Source organism: Cydia amplana, chromosome 1 (assembly GCF_948474715.1).
Source record: "Cydia amplana chromosome 1, ilCydAmpl1.1, whole genome shotgun sequence".
Classification (NCBI taxonomy): domain Eukaryota; kingdom Metazoa; phylum Arthropoda; class Insecta; order Lepidoptera; family Tortricidae; genus Cydia; species Cydia amplana.
Genome location: NC_086069.1, coordinates 29,990,390 through 30,010,116, shown reverse-complemented (window position 1 = coordinate 30,010,116; position 19,727 = coordinate 29,990,390). Strand labels below are relative to the sequence as shown.

General features: G+C 37.0%; 1 protein-coding gene across 1 annotated transcript in view; it reads left to right on the top strand.

Moving 5' to 3' along the window:
- Positions 1-6,339: 6,339 nt before the first annotated feature.
- The window catches only part of LOC134652179 (CUGBP Elav-like family member 4), an 849,854-nt gene continuing 836,466 nt past the window's right edge, over positions 6,340-19,727 (top strand). The window contains exon 1 of the mRNA XM_063507352.1: positions 6,340-6,408. Coding sequence (XP_063363422.1) covers positions 6,345-6,408 — 64 coding nt within the window. The 5' untranslated portion in view covers positions 6,340-6,344. The remainder of the gene's footprint in view (positions 6,409-19,727) is intronic.

Genomic DNA, 19,727 nt, shown 5'->3' with positions numbered 1-19,727 from the left:
CAATATATATTTACATCCGGTGTCCTCACGTGCCCTCATTGTGTCCGGGGGTTCACCCCGAAAATCGACTACGTCAGCCATCTTCGGGCGCACCAGCGTGCAGCGCCGAGCAAACTAGGAGTCGTAGTGGTCGCCATGGTCGAAAACGGCCGGAAGGATCATCTTCATCACATTATTGACCACGGTTCTAGTTAACAGCGCTCAGTAATTTTAATTTTACATAAAAACAAATATTCGGAGTTGCTTGTTGCTTTAAACTAAAATGAATAGCCAACTTGCTAATTACATATGTTGCATAACGCTATCCCCATTCTGCAACCCGGTATCAAAAAGGCATAAGTAATTATGCAACTAGTATAGAGTTACGACATTTGGGTTAGCGTATTAGTCTAGAACAGTCTGTTAATTTAAATAATTATTTATCCTGATCAGGAATTACACTTAAACAAATCAATTAATTCCATCCTTTTTATTATGTTTTACTGAATGGTTGCGGCAACATTTCACCGCAAAAGAAGGCATTTTATTTGGCTATCGGAATTAATTATTTTATATTGGGCTGACATGTTATCCCTCAGAAGGCCGCTGTCGTATTAAAGCTGTCAAATTCCGCCCGACACAGTCAATTCGTTTTCGACACAGTAGCCGTGGGGTCATTTTTGAGCTCAAGTTAGTCTTCTATAGTATTCTAGTTCGTTGGCAGATTCATCTGCAAGCGATACTTTTTTTTTAATTAGAGCAAGTTCACGTCTTGACCAAAGGAATCATTTGACGCGGATAATAGTTTTTTTAATGAGATTTGTATTATTATGAACTTATTTCAAACCAACCCAACTATTTTAAAACAAAGATGTAGAAAATCTTATTTCTCTCTCTGTCTCTCTCTCTCTTTTCATCTTATTACTCTATGTTGGGGTGATGTAGGCCTCGACTTTTATAGTGAAAATAGTTCAAGTAGAAATGCTTTTATAGTGAAAATAGTTCAAGTAAAAGAGATGTAGAAGCAAAAAATTAAATTTTGTCTTCAGAAGCTCAAGTGACACACATTGAAATGAGATTTTATTGCAACGATTTGCAATTTCAAATTTCCTGACAAATTTAACAATTTATTTAATCGTTTGGTGTTCGCGGCTCTTCTAATTGAACTTGAAGGCGTATTCAGATTATCAAAATAATATGTATAATACAGATTTAATATTACTATGACTTCGCCTCGTCCTCAATTATATATTATTGTTATTATTGGTACGTGATGTAATTTATTTCCCCTACTATGACAAATAAACGCAACAAGCAACTAGCAAACGTACGAAAGTCAATTATAGGAACTCACAGATTTAAATGGAATAAGTAATATAAAAAACTTTGCTCGCACTTTCACACAATGCTATCGTGGTTAATTTATATATTTTTATACACGGAGTGGGTGAGCGGGTTAACGAAAAATAGTCCCTATGAGGAATGCTTACTGCGAGTCGAGTGCGACGGATTTAATCTATTATGGTACCCGCGTGCACCCGCCCGTTTCTTGCAGCCGCGCCAGCTACCTATAAAATACAATAAATATTGTGTTAAAATCAAATCAAAATAATAGTCTAAAAGTTTGAATGAGCCTCCTGCAATCACGAGTAATTTGGGCAGCGTCAAGCAGACGTTGTAAATGGCGGGATAACGGCGATGGTTATGATTATAATTACGACATTTACCTATTACCACTGATGTTTTTGAGTGGCTGTTATTATTGTGGAATGATTAGTGTATTTATACTATTTATATAGAATAATTTGGGCCGCGTTACCACAAAAAGTTCAAATTTTGAAAATGTCTTTTGGCAGGACAGTCGAGTAAAAAGATCAACATGTATTAATAGATATTAGACGTACCTACTTGCGAAACCCTCACAAGGAATTGAATTACATGTCGTTGATAGTATTAATTTCAATAAGCTTGCACCTGCTGCACCATTTTCAAACAACACAGCAATTCAAAAGTATTTCCGCATGCTTTCAAGAAACAGCTGGTAACCGATCCGCCATTTTACTTCGCTACCAACATAACGGCATGATGCCACAGACAGTATAAGTCGCACGGACAATTTGGTCCACGCTTACTGCTTATGTTGGTAGCGCTGAGTTGTTTGCAGTATACGTTTAATCTGCGGCAAAAAATATTTAAATGATTTTACCTTAAATGTAAAAGTCGTACTAATTTTTAATTTATATTACGCCAAGGAAACACTGGTTTTTAAACATTCCCAATTTAAATAGGTACATTATTATGACGTTTACGTGAATAAAAAATATCAAATTGGGTAGTTCAAACTCGCGCAGCTAGAAGACGTTGATGGCAATTCTAATAGCCTGTCTTTCTTCAAGACCACGAGGAAAATGTAGTTTTTGAAACTTAAGAGGTAATTTTAAAGCTTAATTATGTACGATTCATCTTTCGTTGTTGTTGGTGGTAAAAAATCGTGAGTTCAAACCTCTGTCGCGCAGAATAGAGCAAAAAAACCGGCCAAGTGCGAGTCGGACTCGCGCACGGAGGGTTCCGCACCATCAACAAAAAATAGAGCAAAAAAATCGTGTTTGTTGTATGGGAGCCCCCCTTAAATATTTATTTTATTTTATTTTTAGTATTTGTTTTTATAGCGGCAACAGAGATACATCATTTGTGAAAATGTCAACTGTCTAGCTATCGCGGTTCATGAGATACAGCCTGGTGACAGACGGACGGACGGACGGACGGACAGTGAAGTCTTAGTAATAGTCCCGTTTTTTTACCCTTTGGGTACGGAACCCTAAACATGGGTTATGTCCCGTTTAAGTAATAATCTAATAATACATTCTGCAAGTTCATAAAACATTTCGATGTGTACAAAAAATAAAAACCGTATCTAAACATCAAACAAGTTTATAAAATCGAGCTTCAGCTCGCTGACATTTTTTGCGTCAAAGTGGAAATCTGTGTTGCTGAAATTGACAGCTTTTAAATGGGTTCAAAAATAATTCTTAGTTTAAAGTGTCATTCAATAGAACTTCCTAACTATGTAAACAAAAGTTACTAGTAATTTGACATTCAGTGTCAATTTTAGTATGGCGGTTTGTTTACATAGTTAGCAAGTTCCATTGAATGACACTTTAGTCAATGTAGAAGCTGTTTTATAGATGTCATTTTCCTATTCAAAATTAAATAATTCTAAGTCGATCTGTTATTGATATGATTTTGAACATGACACTTTGCTTCCATCTTTATTCGTAACAACATTTCCACCTACACCACCTAGATCTTAGATGGTTGACAGTCCTTATATTATTAAGACGGGAGTACGCTCTTTTCTTGAAGTTTTGAAGGTCGTATCGGTCCAGAAATACTGTAGGTGACAGTTCATTCCAGAGTTCAGCTGTGCATGGCAGGAAGTGTCTGGAGATACGCTGGTTGGTGGTTGGAATTGTTCGAACTGCCGGATTATTGCTATTGATTTATATAGGAAATAAATTCTACATATATGCAACTACTCTGTAACAATGCGTTCGGCTGTGTAAACTGCCGGATTATAGGTCCCTTAAGTCGCTAGATGCCGGATTGCTGGAGTGTCGGATTGGCGAGGGCCGGAATACCGGTCGCCTATTTAATATTATATCGCAGAAACATAGACTCAGAGCGCGGGATGAGCATGGCTCGGTATAATCACGTTCACATCTGACGTGAGCGTAACGAGCGCAATTGCTAAGTTAAAGCGAACACGGCCGCTATCACACCGTATGTCAATAATCCTTTGTTTTATAATTTATTTTACTTGTAAGGAGTCCTTACCAGTGAAAGAGTCCTTACTAAGGACTCTTTCACAACAGACATTGAAAGCCATCGAATGTCACCGATGTAAACAAGAAAAAAATATTTCGCAATAAACGATTTTACCATAAAAATTCTAAAAAAAGATTGATAAACAGGCCAATTTGAGTTTTAGTTATTCGATCTATTTCGGATATGATACTGATCTGCCAGTATCAAAAGTGACACTTCTTCAACCAAAAAAGTCACTTTTGACACTCACAGACCAGTATTAGGGTGCTTCAAAAAACTTTTTTTTGACGGGACATCCCCTTGTTTTGTTACATTTATTATGTTGATAAAATACACCAAGGTTTGTAAATATATCTCAACTACAAAGGGGTGCTACACCACTATACTATGAAAATTTTGATCTTGTATTATGAAAACCATTTTTTTCTAGATTTTTATTTAAGTTGTTAAGAAAGGAACCCGTTTTTTGCATTTATGGAGCGAATTTTTCCGATCTATACGCTGCACGCTGTGCGGCTTAACGGCACGATCTTTGTCCAGTAAACACACACTGCACACAGGTTAAAATGTAAGAAACGGGCAGTGTTTGTGTGGCTATGTGTGCTGCGTTCATAACAAACCATTATTTTTTCACCGACTCATCATCCCAGACACTGCGGTGTAACACGCGCCCGCTTAACCCGATAATTAAAAGTGTTTTTAATGGCGTCCGCGAGGCTTCGACGGCCCCAATTAAAATGCAAATTGAACCTATCGCGGCAAGTTCTTAGCTAGTCTCACTATTGCCCAACTTTACCTTCGCCCATGAATAAAACATGCGCTATATAATTTAAACGGGATATTGCGGGGTTTTCATAATAGTTTTTTGTGGGATAAAATTGGAGCTTAATTTTGCTTGGCTTGGTAGTTAAAAAGCGTTTTTTTAAGAAGAAGCATATAAAATGTGAGCGGTAGTCTCTCTTAAATGTTTTTACAAGACAGTATATTATCACTTATCAGTTTTTATGAATTGCGTTTTGGCGCGCTTACTGCTGAGCCGTCGGGAAGTTTCCAAAATTGTGAAATTTGAAAAACCTCGTTTCCATAATTAAAGCTTTCGTTTGTTTTCCGGGAAATGTCCAAGATTTTTTCAAACTTTCCGCAACTTGCACATCTGGCGCGCAATAACATAGGTACCTATTATTATTATGTCAAGTGCGACTTTAAGTATAGAGTCGTGCGCGACAACGTATGTCATGCTAAGTGGTCTGGTTTTTTTTTACAATTTCTTTAAAAACCTTATCTGCTAGCTAAACGATATGCACGTTACGCCGTTATGTACCTAGTTACCTATATTATATCTCTAAACTGTTTCGCCGTTTTTGTTTTAGATTTTGTTTAAACGTTTGGTTTATAATTCTAAAAAAATATATATTACTGAAACTGGCCAATTACACCTACTTGACTACCACTTCCTTAAAAATATTGATAAAGGAAAACAAATAAAACTGCAAAAACACCAACAACCTTAATATTCGAGATACAATCCCAAACGTCGGAAACTACATTCCTTTAACTTCTTTAAGTCACACATCGACTTAAAACGAAACTAGCCTAACTGCATTAGGTCCAAAAAGCGAATGTAACATACTTCAGGTACCTACCTACTAGAGATTCAGTCCTTGTTCGGAGCGTGAAGTAATCGTGTTTTCACTTGAAATTGAGTCTGCAAGTTTGGGCGACGCGTTATCGGATTTGTTCTGGTACGCGCCCGGAATCCTGCAAAGTTGGAATACTGTAAAATTGCAGGCCCGTATGTGCAGGTTCTTTGGGATTCTAGATTGGTGGGTATTACTTGTGTTCTGAGGTTTTGGCGTGCGGTCACACGTGTTTACGCGACCATTAGCTGTTGTAAAGCGTGCCAAATTTGGCATGGGCGGAATTTTAGATATTCTTTCACTTATTTACTCATATTTCCGTGTCTAAAAGTCAATTTATTTAATACAAAGATTAAATACTTGTTATAAATGATTTAACCTGCTTGCGTTGATTACCAAAATGTTTTTTATTTATTTATATACCTACGTTTTTTATAATCCTATGGAAATACTTGTACCTATATTTGCAACCTACATAGTGTCTCACTCTCACTGCTGAGCAGTTGATCTCTATTCTCCATCTATTTCGGTATTAGGCAGTTTCAATATTTGTATCAAAGTTTCTATAATGTTGTACTACTTCATGTTACCATCCGAGCTACACCATAAACCTGGGAATTTATACCTATAGTCTATGCGGAAAGAGAAGAGTCGTGGAATATATGGGGTCCAATACTTTCCACGACTCTTTTCTTTCCGAACACGCACTATAAATTTGAAGTTATAGATGGTCAAGAAAATGTTGTCAGTAGAAAAAGGCGCGAAATTCAAATTTTCTATGGGACGATATCCCTTCGCGCCTACATTTTTCAAATTTGCCTCCTTTTTCTACTGACAAGATCTGCTTGACCATCTATAATCAATTTTTCCCTAACTGACGTTTTTTGTTTCAGATGAGGAACAATGGACGCGCTGACTTCTTACGGAGTCGGCCCGGCGCTTCTAATGTTGGGGGAAGGCTACTCACGTAAGTTCATAACACTTACACAACTACATTTTTACCTAGAAGTATAAACATCATTGGAGGAGCTATAGAAACCTTGATAATTGCGACAACCGGTTTATGTGAACTTTGATCTTGAATAACCTTTACAAGGGCATAAGGTGTAACTATACGAGTTTCCAGCTTGTTATCTCTCATTCCAATTTTGCCCCTTATTTGGATGAATTTGCCTGGGCTAAAACTGGTGATCAAAAGCAGCAAACATATTTATTATAAAGTACAGTCACTTGCAATAATAATTCTCATGTTATTCTTCGAAGGCCGCAAAAATATGTGACACGCTCTTATGGCGCTACAAATAAGATCGTGTCAGTTTAATAACTAAGGTTTGCAGCCTTCTTTGTGTTAGATATTATTGCAGTGACTGTACCTATGCAAATGCATGTGTCCATTGCCCATGCAATGCCTAATGCAGGTTATAAACCAACAAATCTAGTTTTCAAACGACTGGCTAAATGTATTCCCTATGTGCAATGTACATACATAGTATACCTATTAGCACAAATTGGCCGGGGGCAAACGCACCCCTTTAACAGGTACGGTAGTTAGGGTACTTACTAAGTCAAATTTTTTATGATAACACTAAAATCAAAAGCGTGAGCAGCAAAGACGATGATGTCAAAATGAATCAGGGCAAATGTATCACGAATTTAATGAATGTTATTTATTGTATCATCACAAATGTACAGTCAATACAAATATAAATCTATCTGTCCATCTCCACGGTAAGGAGAGAGTACGATTGATTGTAGTTTGCGTTACATCAATTAACATAATATATTATGTAGTAGGTATTAAATAATCTAGTTCTAGTCCCAAAACTATCTTTTCTACTATGAAATCAGCGTGCAACTTTTTTACCAACCTGAGACAAGTGTTAGACTTATAGCTGTCCAAATATTGTGTGACCTATAATATACTACTTATTAAGAAGACAGCAATGTCCAAGCATTCCGGAATCTAAACCACCGCATTAGTGGCATAGTATTCCATCGAGAACTCAGTCCATGCGCCGTTAGGCATGCTTCACACTATCGATTGAATGTTCACGCCCCGACATTGCATAGTTACGGTAAATATTCGCAGGAGGTCGGCCGCGTGGAATAGCCGGGGGTTGATTCCAACTTTCACATTCACATTATGTTTTTTATATTTATTTATTTATTTATTTTGATATTTAAATCCGGCAATAAGGCCCATATTACAAATACCTTACAGACTAACATAAATATGCATTTTATAAACTTAAAAACTAAACACTATTTAGGCGACAAAAGGCGTGCGCTCCGTTGAATGATGTGGTCTTGAGTGGGATTCGGCAGTTTGCCCCGGAACCTCCGAAACACGACACACCCTTCGGCCAGAAGTCGGCGCACTCGATGGTCTCCTGCAGCGGTTGCGGCACGCGCACCACAAAAAGCTGTTGCCGTTGCCGTTGTTTAGTGGCCGTTGTACCAAATGAAATGCAGCGTTTCGTGAACCAAAGATTCCCTTTGACACGATAGTCCTTAGGACCCAAGGATGGATTTAAGAAGTGAGCCACCAAGATTTTTGATGCAATTTTTTGGGGGCGCTCTCAACTTTATCTTGACATTTATACAAATTTACACCGAATTCATTTATAAAAAAATAATTCTCGCTTTACGTTTAAACGTGTCTGCTGCTGTCTGTTAAGCAGTGATAAATGTTACGTAAATACTTTCAATTAGTACCTATAAGCATTCCGTTGTAAAATGAGAACGTAACTTCGATTGTATGGGAGTGGTTTTGACCACCGACATGAGCGCCATCTTTGATTTTAACGATCTTCCCTATCGATATATGTGCATCTTGTTCGTTCTTACCATTCGTATATGTAGGTATTTTAATTATATTGGTGTACGAGTGAGATGCATATAGTTCAATAACATATCAATACCAGATTAAGTTGACATTTGTACATAGTTTGAATAGGCCCCTCGATGACAAGCTGGTAATTACGTGTGGACGCCGCTTGAGATGAAAGTTTTATGTGTCGGCTTTATGGCTTTGCTGTTCATATTTTATAACTTCCGGTATCAATGGGCTGTCGACATTAAACCTGTGATTTCAGATCTGAGGCTCCGCCTGTTTATGTCGCAAGTAAACAAGCATAGCAAGAAAGTTGTATTCGGGTAATTCTGAACTACGTCCGAATTCTTCTGAATTTTGGGTGGTTTCGAAAATCGAATCTAATATGATAGTCTAATATATAGTAATAATATGGGTGACGGGTTAGGTTAGTTATTCGGAATTACCCGCGTTGACCTTAAAAAATATAATGTATAGTAATAAGTAAAAAATATGTGTATAGTTAGTAGTCTATAAAACGGAGCATCAAAATGAAGCTCCGTTTTATAGACTACTGTTTAATAATAGGCACTGGTTTTGGAGAAAACAAAATGTATTCTGACAAATAATAAAATAGACAAAGAGTATCAAAACCATAAACATACGTAAAAAAGGTAAATTTATAAAAAAAGGTTGTGCAATCTTGCACATCTGTAAACCATTATATTCATAATTATATCTCAATCGCCATACAGCGTATTAACAGTTTAGACGAGGAAGTTATGTTAGGAACTTATTACAGTCTGTAGTTGGCAATGTATCGAATACTGCATGAACCGCCTACATGGGGCTTAAGGCGTTTATTATTCAATGTAATGAAAAATTACTTGCTTAGTTTTCTTTTAAATTCACCGATATACGGGCGGGACAAAGTGAAACTATAGTTTCATGTTGACTACAGAAACTTAACGCGACCCTTCATTCAAACAAGCGTTTTCCACTAAAGTTAACTCGTTCCGAAACTTAAGCAGCTAGGACTAGACACTCAGCCGTTCATACCAACTTCATATAACAATGTTACATTTTAGCCAGAGATGCAGATCGCTGTTTACGGCTAGATCGAGCATGTAGGTCGGTTGGCGTTCTCCCAGTTTTAACATTTATTATGTTACTCCTAAATGTAAGTACTTGTAATACTAACAATTTTATGGACCTATGCAGTCTGAAATATACTGGGTCAACCAAATCTTGTCAGTAAATAGGAACAAAAAAACTATACTCATCCTTTTCTTTTGGGTGCTAGTAGTAGTGTAAGACAAAGATAGTATGATTATCTCTGTCTATGTTTGAAATGGAACAGTCCTTTGACACCACTTTTGACACACTATAAATATATTGAATTGAATTATATAGTTAACTTCTTACTTACTACTGGAGTTTTTCCTTCAGTATGGCGGAAAGCCTATGTCATACCACTTCCGAAAATTTTGAAATCGTATTCAGTTTCTCTCAGATTTTAGAAGCAATCGTCCATAGGCAACTTTCGGCCCATATTTACTCTAATAAAATCCTCTCTCCTTTTCAGTCAGGTTTTCGCCCAGGGCACAGTACTTGCACTGCTCTGCTCAAAGTAGTCGAAGACGTTAGACAAGGCGTGCATGGAGCTGTCTCAGTTAACTTTATTGAAACTAGTTGATTTTTCAAATGCATTTAATGCCGTGACCTTCTGCTAACTTCTTCATTACCTGCAGCTACTCGTAAATGTATGCTACTCTCGCAATAAACGCAAATTTAATCAATTTGTACACCGGCTCCGATGCGAAGGCTACACTTTACCTTACAATCCTTACATATATACTAATAATTTATTTATTTGTGTAAACTAAAACAATGTAAATATATACAACAATGTACACATGGCGGAGTTAATGCCAAATGGCATTCTCTACCAGTCAACCATAGGGCCAAACAGATGAATAATGCGAGATCTACTAGGAGGAGATCTACAGCCAGACACGGTCGCGAGCTCTTAGACACGCAGCTGTTCCAGGCTAAGATGTCGTTTTCTCTTTCCGAGGCGCTAAAAAGCGCATAAACTGGTATAAACCTGAATAAACCGGTACCTATGGCTTGGGGTTAAAGGAAGGTTAGTAAAGATTTAGGGGCAGGTAGGTATAGGAATCGACATCGACAAAGACTCAGACGCAATAAAAGTCATAAAAAGGTTATTCACAATTTTCTTTTTTCTTTTAATTGCAAGAGTCATTATTTAATCAAGTTATTTTGGGACCTTTACTATAGCTGGAATTTTACATAAGTGATAACATTACTAGGTTTGGTCATCATCATCAGAGTTTATCCCGACTCTATACATGATTTAAAAGCCTGACGACTTACCTCAATAATCGGGAAAATACACTTTCTAGCAATCATTTCAGACAGATTGCTTGTCGCCACCTTTGTGCTTCAAAATACTTGTAAAATGGGTCCTGCAGTCGCTCCCGACTTTTCCTTTAAGGCGCTGTAAACCCGAGCACACTACTAAGTGCTCTTCAGGTCTGTGTATAGGAACGGATTACTTTCATTATTGTAGATAATTCATTTTCAGTATAGTTAGTAGTTTTAAGATCATATTGTATGCTCGAATTCTTTTCTTTTGTATCTTTTTACTGAGGTGTGCCAATAAATACTATTCTGTCTATCTATTATTTGCCGTCATTATTTTGTAAGTGGCAAGGTACCGTAAAATGGGGTGAGTAGGGGCAAAACTGACATTCAAACCTCGATAACATTTTATTTTTACATATGCAAACTGAATGGTGTATATAATAAGTGTTCCGGACGTTTGTATTTTAGTTTTTATTTCATTTTGGGTAGTTCCATTTCATAACTTTGACGATAAACAGGAAATCCCACCTCACCCCGTAATCCCTCGTAATTGGGGTGAAATGGGATTTCATACAGTGATTTTGGAAGATTGTTGGATCGATTTTTTTTATTATGAGTATTACTATAGCTCCATTTTAAATTGGAATACATTATTTTTGTAGCAGTAGCCTTAAAATCCCACCTCACCCCCCTTTCATCCCTTCTCTCCCCATTCATAACCAACTCTCCCCGCGAACCCTACTCACCCCATTTTACGGTATCACCCGGTATCATTCCCTTACGATTTGATCCGACAACACAAATTGTTGTTCTAAAATTAGTAGGTTGTAACATTCGGGTAATTTCATGTCTGATGGGTCTAAAAATCCAGCATAATCTTTTCGAAATTACCAGACCGTTTTCGACATTCCGAATTTCTTGAATAGACCTAACCACCAGTGGCGGATGACTGTGATACATTTTGAAAAGAGTAGAGTAGAGTGGAGTGCGTATTGGATACATAGATGGTAGGATCCTATAGATTTGTTATACACGTGCGTCCGTGAGGAACAAAACATACGCAATGTGACACCATGATTAGTCGAATTTATTTGTTGCCCACCATAATCCATACTAAATTACGGTGGGGAATAAAAAAAATGTGCGACTTTTACAAGGACAAACAATAACAGCGCTTTCGCTGCTTCTCCTACTGAAAAATACATAAGACTATCCAATTCGGACATTTCCCCCCACCCTCATGCCTGATCCAGTTACGAGTATACTAGATTTGACCAAATGGCGGGAAAGATGTGGAGGCCTTTGCAGTGGGACACTCTTATAGTCTAGTAAAAAATGGGGACACGCAGTAGACGATTCCGTTGAATGCTCCTCCCGTCACTTACCTCCCTTGATTTGGAGCAAGATACTTTAAGTTTTCTCGGCCAGTATAGGTTGGACAGTACGAGGGGTGAGCGATCAATCCCGATAAGTCGAGATCTAATTTGAATGAAGAAATATCTCGACTTATCGGGTTTGACCGCTCACCCCTCGGCTGTTGAGATATACGACCCGCTGGCCTTTGCCCAGCAGTGGGACACTCTTGTGGCCTAGAAAAAAAAGGGACCCACGGTTCACGATTTGGTTAAATCCTCCAGTCGCTCACCTCTCTTGATTTAGAGCAGGACTACTAAGTGCTCTCCAGGCCAGTGTATAGGATAGTTGAGATTTACGAGTCGCCCGAGACCCTCTCGGCCTTCACGATACGTGTGACAACTTGGAACGGATTAAGGCGAGGTGGGACCGGCTCGAATTGAAAGACGTCTACGCGGCGCCGAATCAGACCGAGGTCAAGAAAAAAGATCCTGTTTTCAATACCACGTTGCTACAAACCATGCTTACGGTCCGCTTGATGGTAAGCAGTCAACGTAGCCTATTGACGCCTGTATATTTATTTTATGAAGCACCTCAAAGTAGTACACCGGAAACTATCCTTTGCCAAAAAATCATTCGTCAGAACAATTTATTGCAATTATGCAATGCACATCCCGAGGATTGAGCAAACTCGGATTATTAGAAAAAATCTAATTTGATTGGCCTTTAGTTTAAAATTTCACGAATAAAGTGATTATGATAATATATCCTTTATATTTATACTGCTGTCGGTTAAAAATCTTTTCCGTTTGCATTACAAATTCTGCAGTTATTCTAATTTCGTGTAATTGGTTAATTTCTCTCGTAATATTGTTGTGTTTATGATAATAACCATTTTTAATCACGCATCGCTTGAACTATGAAACGATAAAAAGTAACATAAAACGTTGTGACTTCGCATATTTACTAGGTTTAGTATAGTATAAAAATGGTAATTGCTTTTTATTGCCTTTGGTGCGATGTACCTATTCCGTTTTAACGTTAACAATAAAAAACAAACTAAAAAAAAATCAAATTCCAATTCGGAAATTTATTCAGTAAGTAAATACGCCTATAACAAGTCAATACAGCATTTACAGTAACATTCATAAATACAACAGCCAATGCCTAGGTAAACACTATATTATTATAATAGTCTCAAAATAAATATTTTGTGTATAAGCTCTTGTGTCAGGGTAATATGGTAATAATCGTTGGCTTTATAGAAAATGCCTAATTTTTATTAAGGTAGGTATATCTTGCATACCATAGCAGTATAGAAAGTTAATTAGAACAATTATTGCATCATCCAACTGCTAAATTGATAGGGATTTATTACTGATTTATTTCCCGTTTCCTAACATTGTATTTTATTGTAAAAGTTTGATAACAGATCTCATAAGCTGCGACGCAACGCACGATTTGCAACTCTGTGTATTTTTTACGCACTAAACACTGTCTGCTTCACACAGCTAAACTGCGGAATAAACTGTCACCCGCAATATTTTACTATACTATCTTCAAACCTTCAAGAAATTCGTATACTTAGGTGTGTTTTTGTTATTGAGATTTCACATTTTTGAATAAACTACATCTTTGTTCTTCAAAAAAAAATTGCGTATTCTCATGTCGTAAACGCACTTGTCTGGTATTGCAGGTGTGCATGACTGACGGTAATGGCTTACCATCAAGTGACACGACTCGTTCGCCTCCTATATCATAAAAACAGCTTATTGCAATAAACTCTTGAATTTTTAGATGTAAAACCGCACCCAAACAGAATAGCGTAAAAACCCAAAAATTACTCTCTGTAAATAAAATATAAAAAACAATTGAAACGGCGAAACATTTAAATTAACGTGTCCCCCGAAATGGAAAGGGAATAGCGGAAAAAGCCAGTGCGGGAGCGCGAGCGTCCAAGCGGAATTCTTTATTCCCACGTTATAGGCTTTAGCGCTAATCTCTTAACTCTTGCGCTACAAAAAACGACTAGCGGTTACAGTGCAGTAAATAATGGGGACATTATTTGAGGGGTATGGGGGGGATAAGGCACTGGCATAAAATTTGACACAGTCAAAGTAACGATGTAATTATGTGAAGGTGATATATTTAGGTAAGAAATTTATGTGACTCTTTTTTGTGATGTGTATAGAACGGGCGAAAAAATAATGTCTAAGATCATGAAATATTTCACAATATGCTTTGTTTAGTGTGTTTCTGTGTTATAAAAATATAGGCTTGCGCATTTTTAAAATATATTTTTGGAAGAATTTATTTGTTTAGGTTCTAGATTGCGCGTTAATGACGATACTGGTTTTGTTATCCTGGTCACGGCACCGATTGAAATCTACCATTTAATATATAAACTTTTCTTCTTCTACCTAGCGTTATCCCGGCCTTTGACAGGGTCCGCTTTCCTACTTTGTCATGTTTTGCCAAGAATCTAACTTTCCCTTCCAGCGAGTAATTATATTTACATTTATATATATTTATATTTACCGTTCCGCGGCATTAGGCGTATGATACGAGTAGGTACTATAAGTAAGCATAATGACAAAATTGTAAATGCTATCATCAAGAGTATTGATACTCTATTGGGTGAGAATTTGTAACCCTTATTGCAAAGCCATAAGGTCCATCAATGTTCAGTTAAGATGCTGCTAGTAGGTACAATCAAAGACTTTCGTATCAAGTCACTAGGGTCCTTATACTAATTGTCACTGTGACAAAGTACGAAATGGTACTGAAATTAAATTCCTTGACCGTACCAGTAGGCATAATTACACTAAGTTGCAAATAGTGTGGTGTGGCGGGTGCGTTTTATTGCATCGACCGACGCGCGACGGTTGCGTTCAGGGCTGTATTGCCAATTCTCATTGGTAAATGAGCGTTGGCGAGTTTTACTGATCTGTAAATCACAAATCGTTTTTGCAAATTCGAGTAATAGAGAGGCAGTTAACGAAATTTAGTAAATGTTCGGGATAAACGTAAGTATTGCTATCTAAAGGCTTATATTATATAAAAAGCTTAAATTGTGATAAGAAATGAACAGATAATACGACTTAACACTCTCATAAAGTGACAACCGTGGATCGTGCGTAGTTTTTGGCGATTTTGTTAAATCTGGTGCTGCCAGACTCGGCAAGCAATGAAAATCCCAAATTACCTAATTTATTTGAAGTTAACGCAATTATACATACAGCTAGACTATCGATTTTAGATGCCGAACCTTTGTCGATGACTAAGTAAGTATTCGTATAATATGATTTATAAACCTACTTAATCTAGATGGCTCATTCTTCACTCTAGGCCTTAGCGTGTGACTGAATAGCTAGAAACGCTAGGTTTCTCGGTACAAAGCAACGTGGGGTAATAGATGTTATCGGCGGCTGATTATAAGTTGATTGAGTCGGTGGCAGGAAGCCTCATCATTGGCGTGTATGGTTCACACATACGGGGCTTTGTTCGGTCGAACATAGATTGAAAATTCCACATGACTTCTTAGTAAAATCTGACACATTATTGGACAAAATCATGAAAAGCTCAAAATAATTTGTAATGTGTAGATGTAAGAGGACAGATAAGATGATGGGTGTCAGAGAAAATATAGTATGTGAATAAAGAAAAGAAGAATGACAGAAAGATAAAGAAGAGAAAGGCAATCCTGCGCCATGTGAATGATGATGATGATATGGTACCAACGTTTTGACAAGTAAAATGGTCATAAAACGAGCATAGGTACAAGTTAATAGACAGAAGTTGACATACCTCAGAGATAAAACTAAGCCCAGCTGAAGTGACTGGTCACATCAAACGTACCAAATATGTGCAAATAAAAAAGTGGAAAAGTTAGGATAAACATCATAATAGAAGAAAATACAAATGAAAACATTCTTTATATTTTTAACTGTGACTCTAAGCTGTTATTTATTTACCTACATATACAAAATAAATAATAATAAACATTCCCCTTCATAGCTTTTTCCCACTTTAGGTAGGGCTATGCTATTTATCTGCACCATAACTTTCAGTTCTATCTAAAGTTGTCGGCTCATAAAGATTAGCTTACTTCCAAATTCAGATGTAGTAAAAAAAACTTGTCATACTAGTACAGTCTTTGTACCAACTACTTCTTAGTCGTCTTAAAAACGTAGTGTTATTAATTTATTTAAAGTACCTATAATAAATCCAGTTTCCCGTCCCGTGTGTTCCACCGGGCACGCTCTGTAGCGAACTATCTCAGATCGAGCACTCGATCCGCGCGAATGATTGCTACCAGTCATGATTCACGACTCGCTTCCGAACTGGAATAACGTAATGTTGGTTCTTTGAGCTAGTTCTGTAGCACATTCACTGCTGCACATATGTGCAATTTCGTTACTTTCACCTGGTGCCTTGAACGCGTCTGTGGGTTCATAATATATTTAGCCACTTTTGCTCAGTGCCTTCAACGCATGTGTATCTTACGTAGGTATATTATGCACTCATATGTGCGTTGGTGGCACTGGGTATAGTTGGTTGAACTCAAATGTGTGTTTGGCGCATATACAGAAATGCCGGCACCTGGCGAATGCCCACGAAATTGTAAACTTCTTGAGAACAACTATTATTCTGAAAGACTCCGGTCAAAACAGGATTTTTCAGAAGTTTACATTCTACTATCTACTAAACTTCTAAATTACCATATACATAGTTAAGGTTAGAATAAGTTTAAAAGTGGAAAAAAATATTGTCTTAGGTGAGACTTGAACTCACGGCCTCTGGATCGATACTCTAGCATATACATAGTTTCCCAATAGTATTAGACAGTGCCTATTAAACTACTTACAGTACTTACATTTATGTTATTAGTTAGTTAAGTTCCCTATACGAGTAGTTGTAACAGACAGCCGAAGCTATAAAACGCAGCCGGCCGAACTGTTTGCAACTTCCTCTCTACTAATACTACTAATAGTCTGAATTAGTGCTGGGCTCTATTTCTCGAACAATATTAGGCTAATATTATTAGTGTGTTGTCATGGAAACCCATACGATTCGACAGTATACTGTTAGAGAAATGGGCCCCTGTTAGTGTAATGTTGGTCTAGCGGTAAGGTGTAAGAATTGTAAACAGGATGTCGCAGGTTCGATTCACGGCTCGTATTAATGGGTTTCGTTCAATTTATCAATTAAAATAAATTAAATTATTTTTTCTTGCCACCACCATACGTTCTCAGTTCAGGTTTCACTTCTACTTCTAGAAATGCCAAATAAATTACCTAAATAGTATTTATTATGAATTACTGTAAATTCACAATAACAATGAAAAAGCGTTAAAGTGGTATTAAAAAAGAAAATTAAAACAGTAATTTTCTTCCATGTCCAATCACACGTTATCAGTTATTAGCAATGCATGAATAAATATTACAAACGGTCATGAAATGCGCGTACTGCGAGGCGTGTGGTATGTAACGCAGTCATTTTATTAGAACAGTACAAAACTGGATTGTCTATAAACCGTCTTTGACGATATCGGTTGCGAAATGAGAAAGGTTCACGAATAATATAAACTGATTAAAAAAAATCACATTGCTCACATAACTGATGCTGCTACATTAAAGGTTTTTGAAGTTCAACCGCTAACTGTAGAACACAGGTAAATAAGAGGTCCAACAACGTCACAGAAATTCTTTGGATAAGATTCTTGGAGCTGCAGTTGATATCGGACTTTTAGAGGCTTTTAGCTGATATGAGGGTAATGATAATGACTCGTGTTAGAACAAATTGAAAGTGTTAAAAAATATTCCATTCTATTTTACAGCTTTTATCATCACAAATGAAAACATTAATATATAGTAATATAACGTCTTATCTTGTTAAATTGCAAAAAGGTAGGCAATTACCTTTACTGGCCTGTTTTAAGCGAAAACCTTTGATTGAGAATGGTTTTGGTATTTGTTGACATATTTTTTGGATTGAATCCTGTTTCCCAAACTACGTCCTACTGTGCTATTCTGTGTGCCATGGCAGGTATGCGTGGTCTCTCAGTTTATTACCATACTAATTGTGGTGCTGCGTCGGAGGCCTCTGCAATGCAGGCCAGATCACAGGGCTGGCGTGCATAGCCTATGAGTGTTTAGCATGTTCAGTTCCTTCTGAGTTCAAAATAAATCAAAGTAAATGTAGGTAAGGGTAACTACCAGATCATATGCTGCTACACGAAAATCATTTAAGTAGACCGTCCCTAACTTTTTAAATACCTAAAAAATATTAACATTTTACTTACACATACACATTTACTACATTTATTTATTTACATATTTGATTGGCATTTAAAAAAATATTAACAAAAGTGACGATGTGTAGGTACACATTTTAGAAGAAAATCGTCACTTTTGTCAATATTTTTTTTAAATGCCAATCGATTTCATACATAGGTATGAAATAGCCAGGATCAAAAGGAAAGTCGATGAATATGACCAAGAACTTATGAGCTCTCAACTCGCCTTTCTCACAACTCAACACCGTGCATTTAGATATTTAGAAAAAAGTTAGAAGAGATTATTTTAAATTCAACATTTTTTTTCCATAATTAGCTCACACTGCTGACAATATACAATAAAGTTTGTTAACGTCTCAATTTTATTGATACCACACGTCCAAACTCAACATATCAATCAATCAATCATGATCGTAATCAGCACAAGTTGCGGCAACCGCGCAGTCATCGCGGACGAAGTTGCGGTTCGCAATCAAACGGGTAATAAAGATTAATGTATCCATGTGGGCATGTAAGTTGTATGGTTTGCAAAAACGTTTGTATAATTTGACAATAATCGATTTAAGTAAACGTACTAAAATTAATTTGATCGAAGCGAAGGTATCCAATTCAGCTTCCGCAAAAAATGTCCGACTGTTGTCAACTACGTCGCATTTGTTTAATAGCGGATTTATGGGGATTTGCAATGTCAACAGCTACCTATAATATTTATGCTACAACGCTAGCTCACCATCTGAACGTGTTCTTACACGAGAATTACTTATACGAGTAGGTCATCATCATCTTCCTCGCGTTGTCCCGGCATTTTGCCACGGCTCATCGGAGCCTGGGGACCGCTTGACAACTAATCCCAAGAATTGACGTAGGCACTATTAGTTTTTACGAAAGCGACTGATTTCCAACCCAGAGCAGGAACTAGGCCTTATTAGGATTAGTCCGGTTTCCTCACGATGTTTTCCTTCACCGAAAAGCGACTGGTAGGTAAATATCAAATGACACTTCCTATTATAAGTTCCGTAAAACTCATTGGTACGAGCCGGGGTTTGAACCGGCGACCTCCGGATTGAAAGTTGCACGCTCTTAATGCTAGGCCACCAGCGCTACGAATACAAATAATACAAGTAGGTATGTATATAATTGAATTAGTTTCCCTTTGTAACATGTAAACGTTATGAGTGATAATACAGAAAGACCAAAGAAAGTTACGTTTAAGGTGCATGATACTTACAGTTTAAAACTAAAAACTCTGCTAATTTATACGTTGCATTAGCAAGATTATTGCTATAAACAATGTATTACAATACCGAATCTGGAATTCATCTCACCAAGAGTAAAAAACGAAGTTTAAATATATAATTCAATAATTTATTCAAAAATAAATAAAAATTGACTATCTATGTAAAGTGAATGCAAATACAGTCCCAACCAGGTCCAT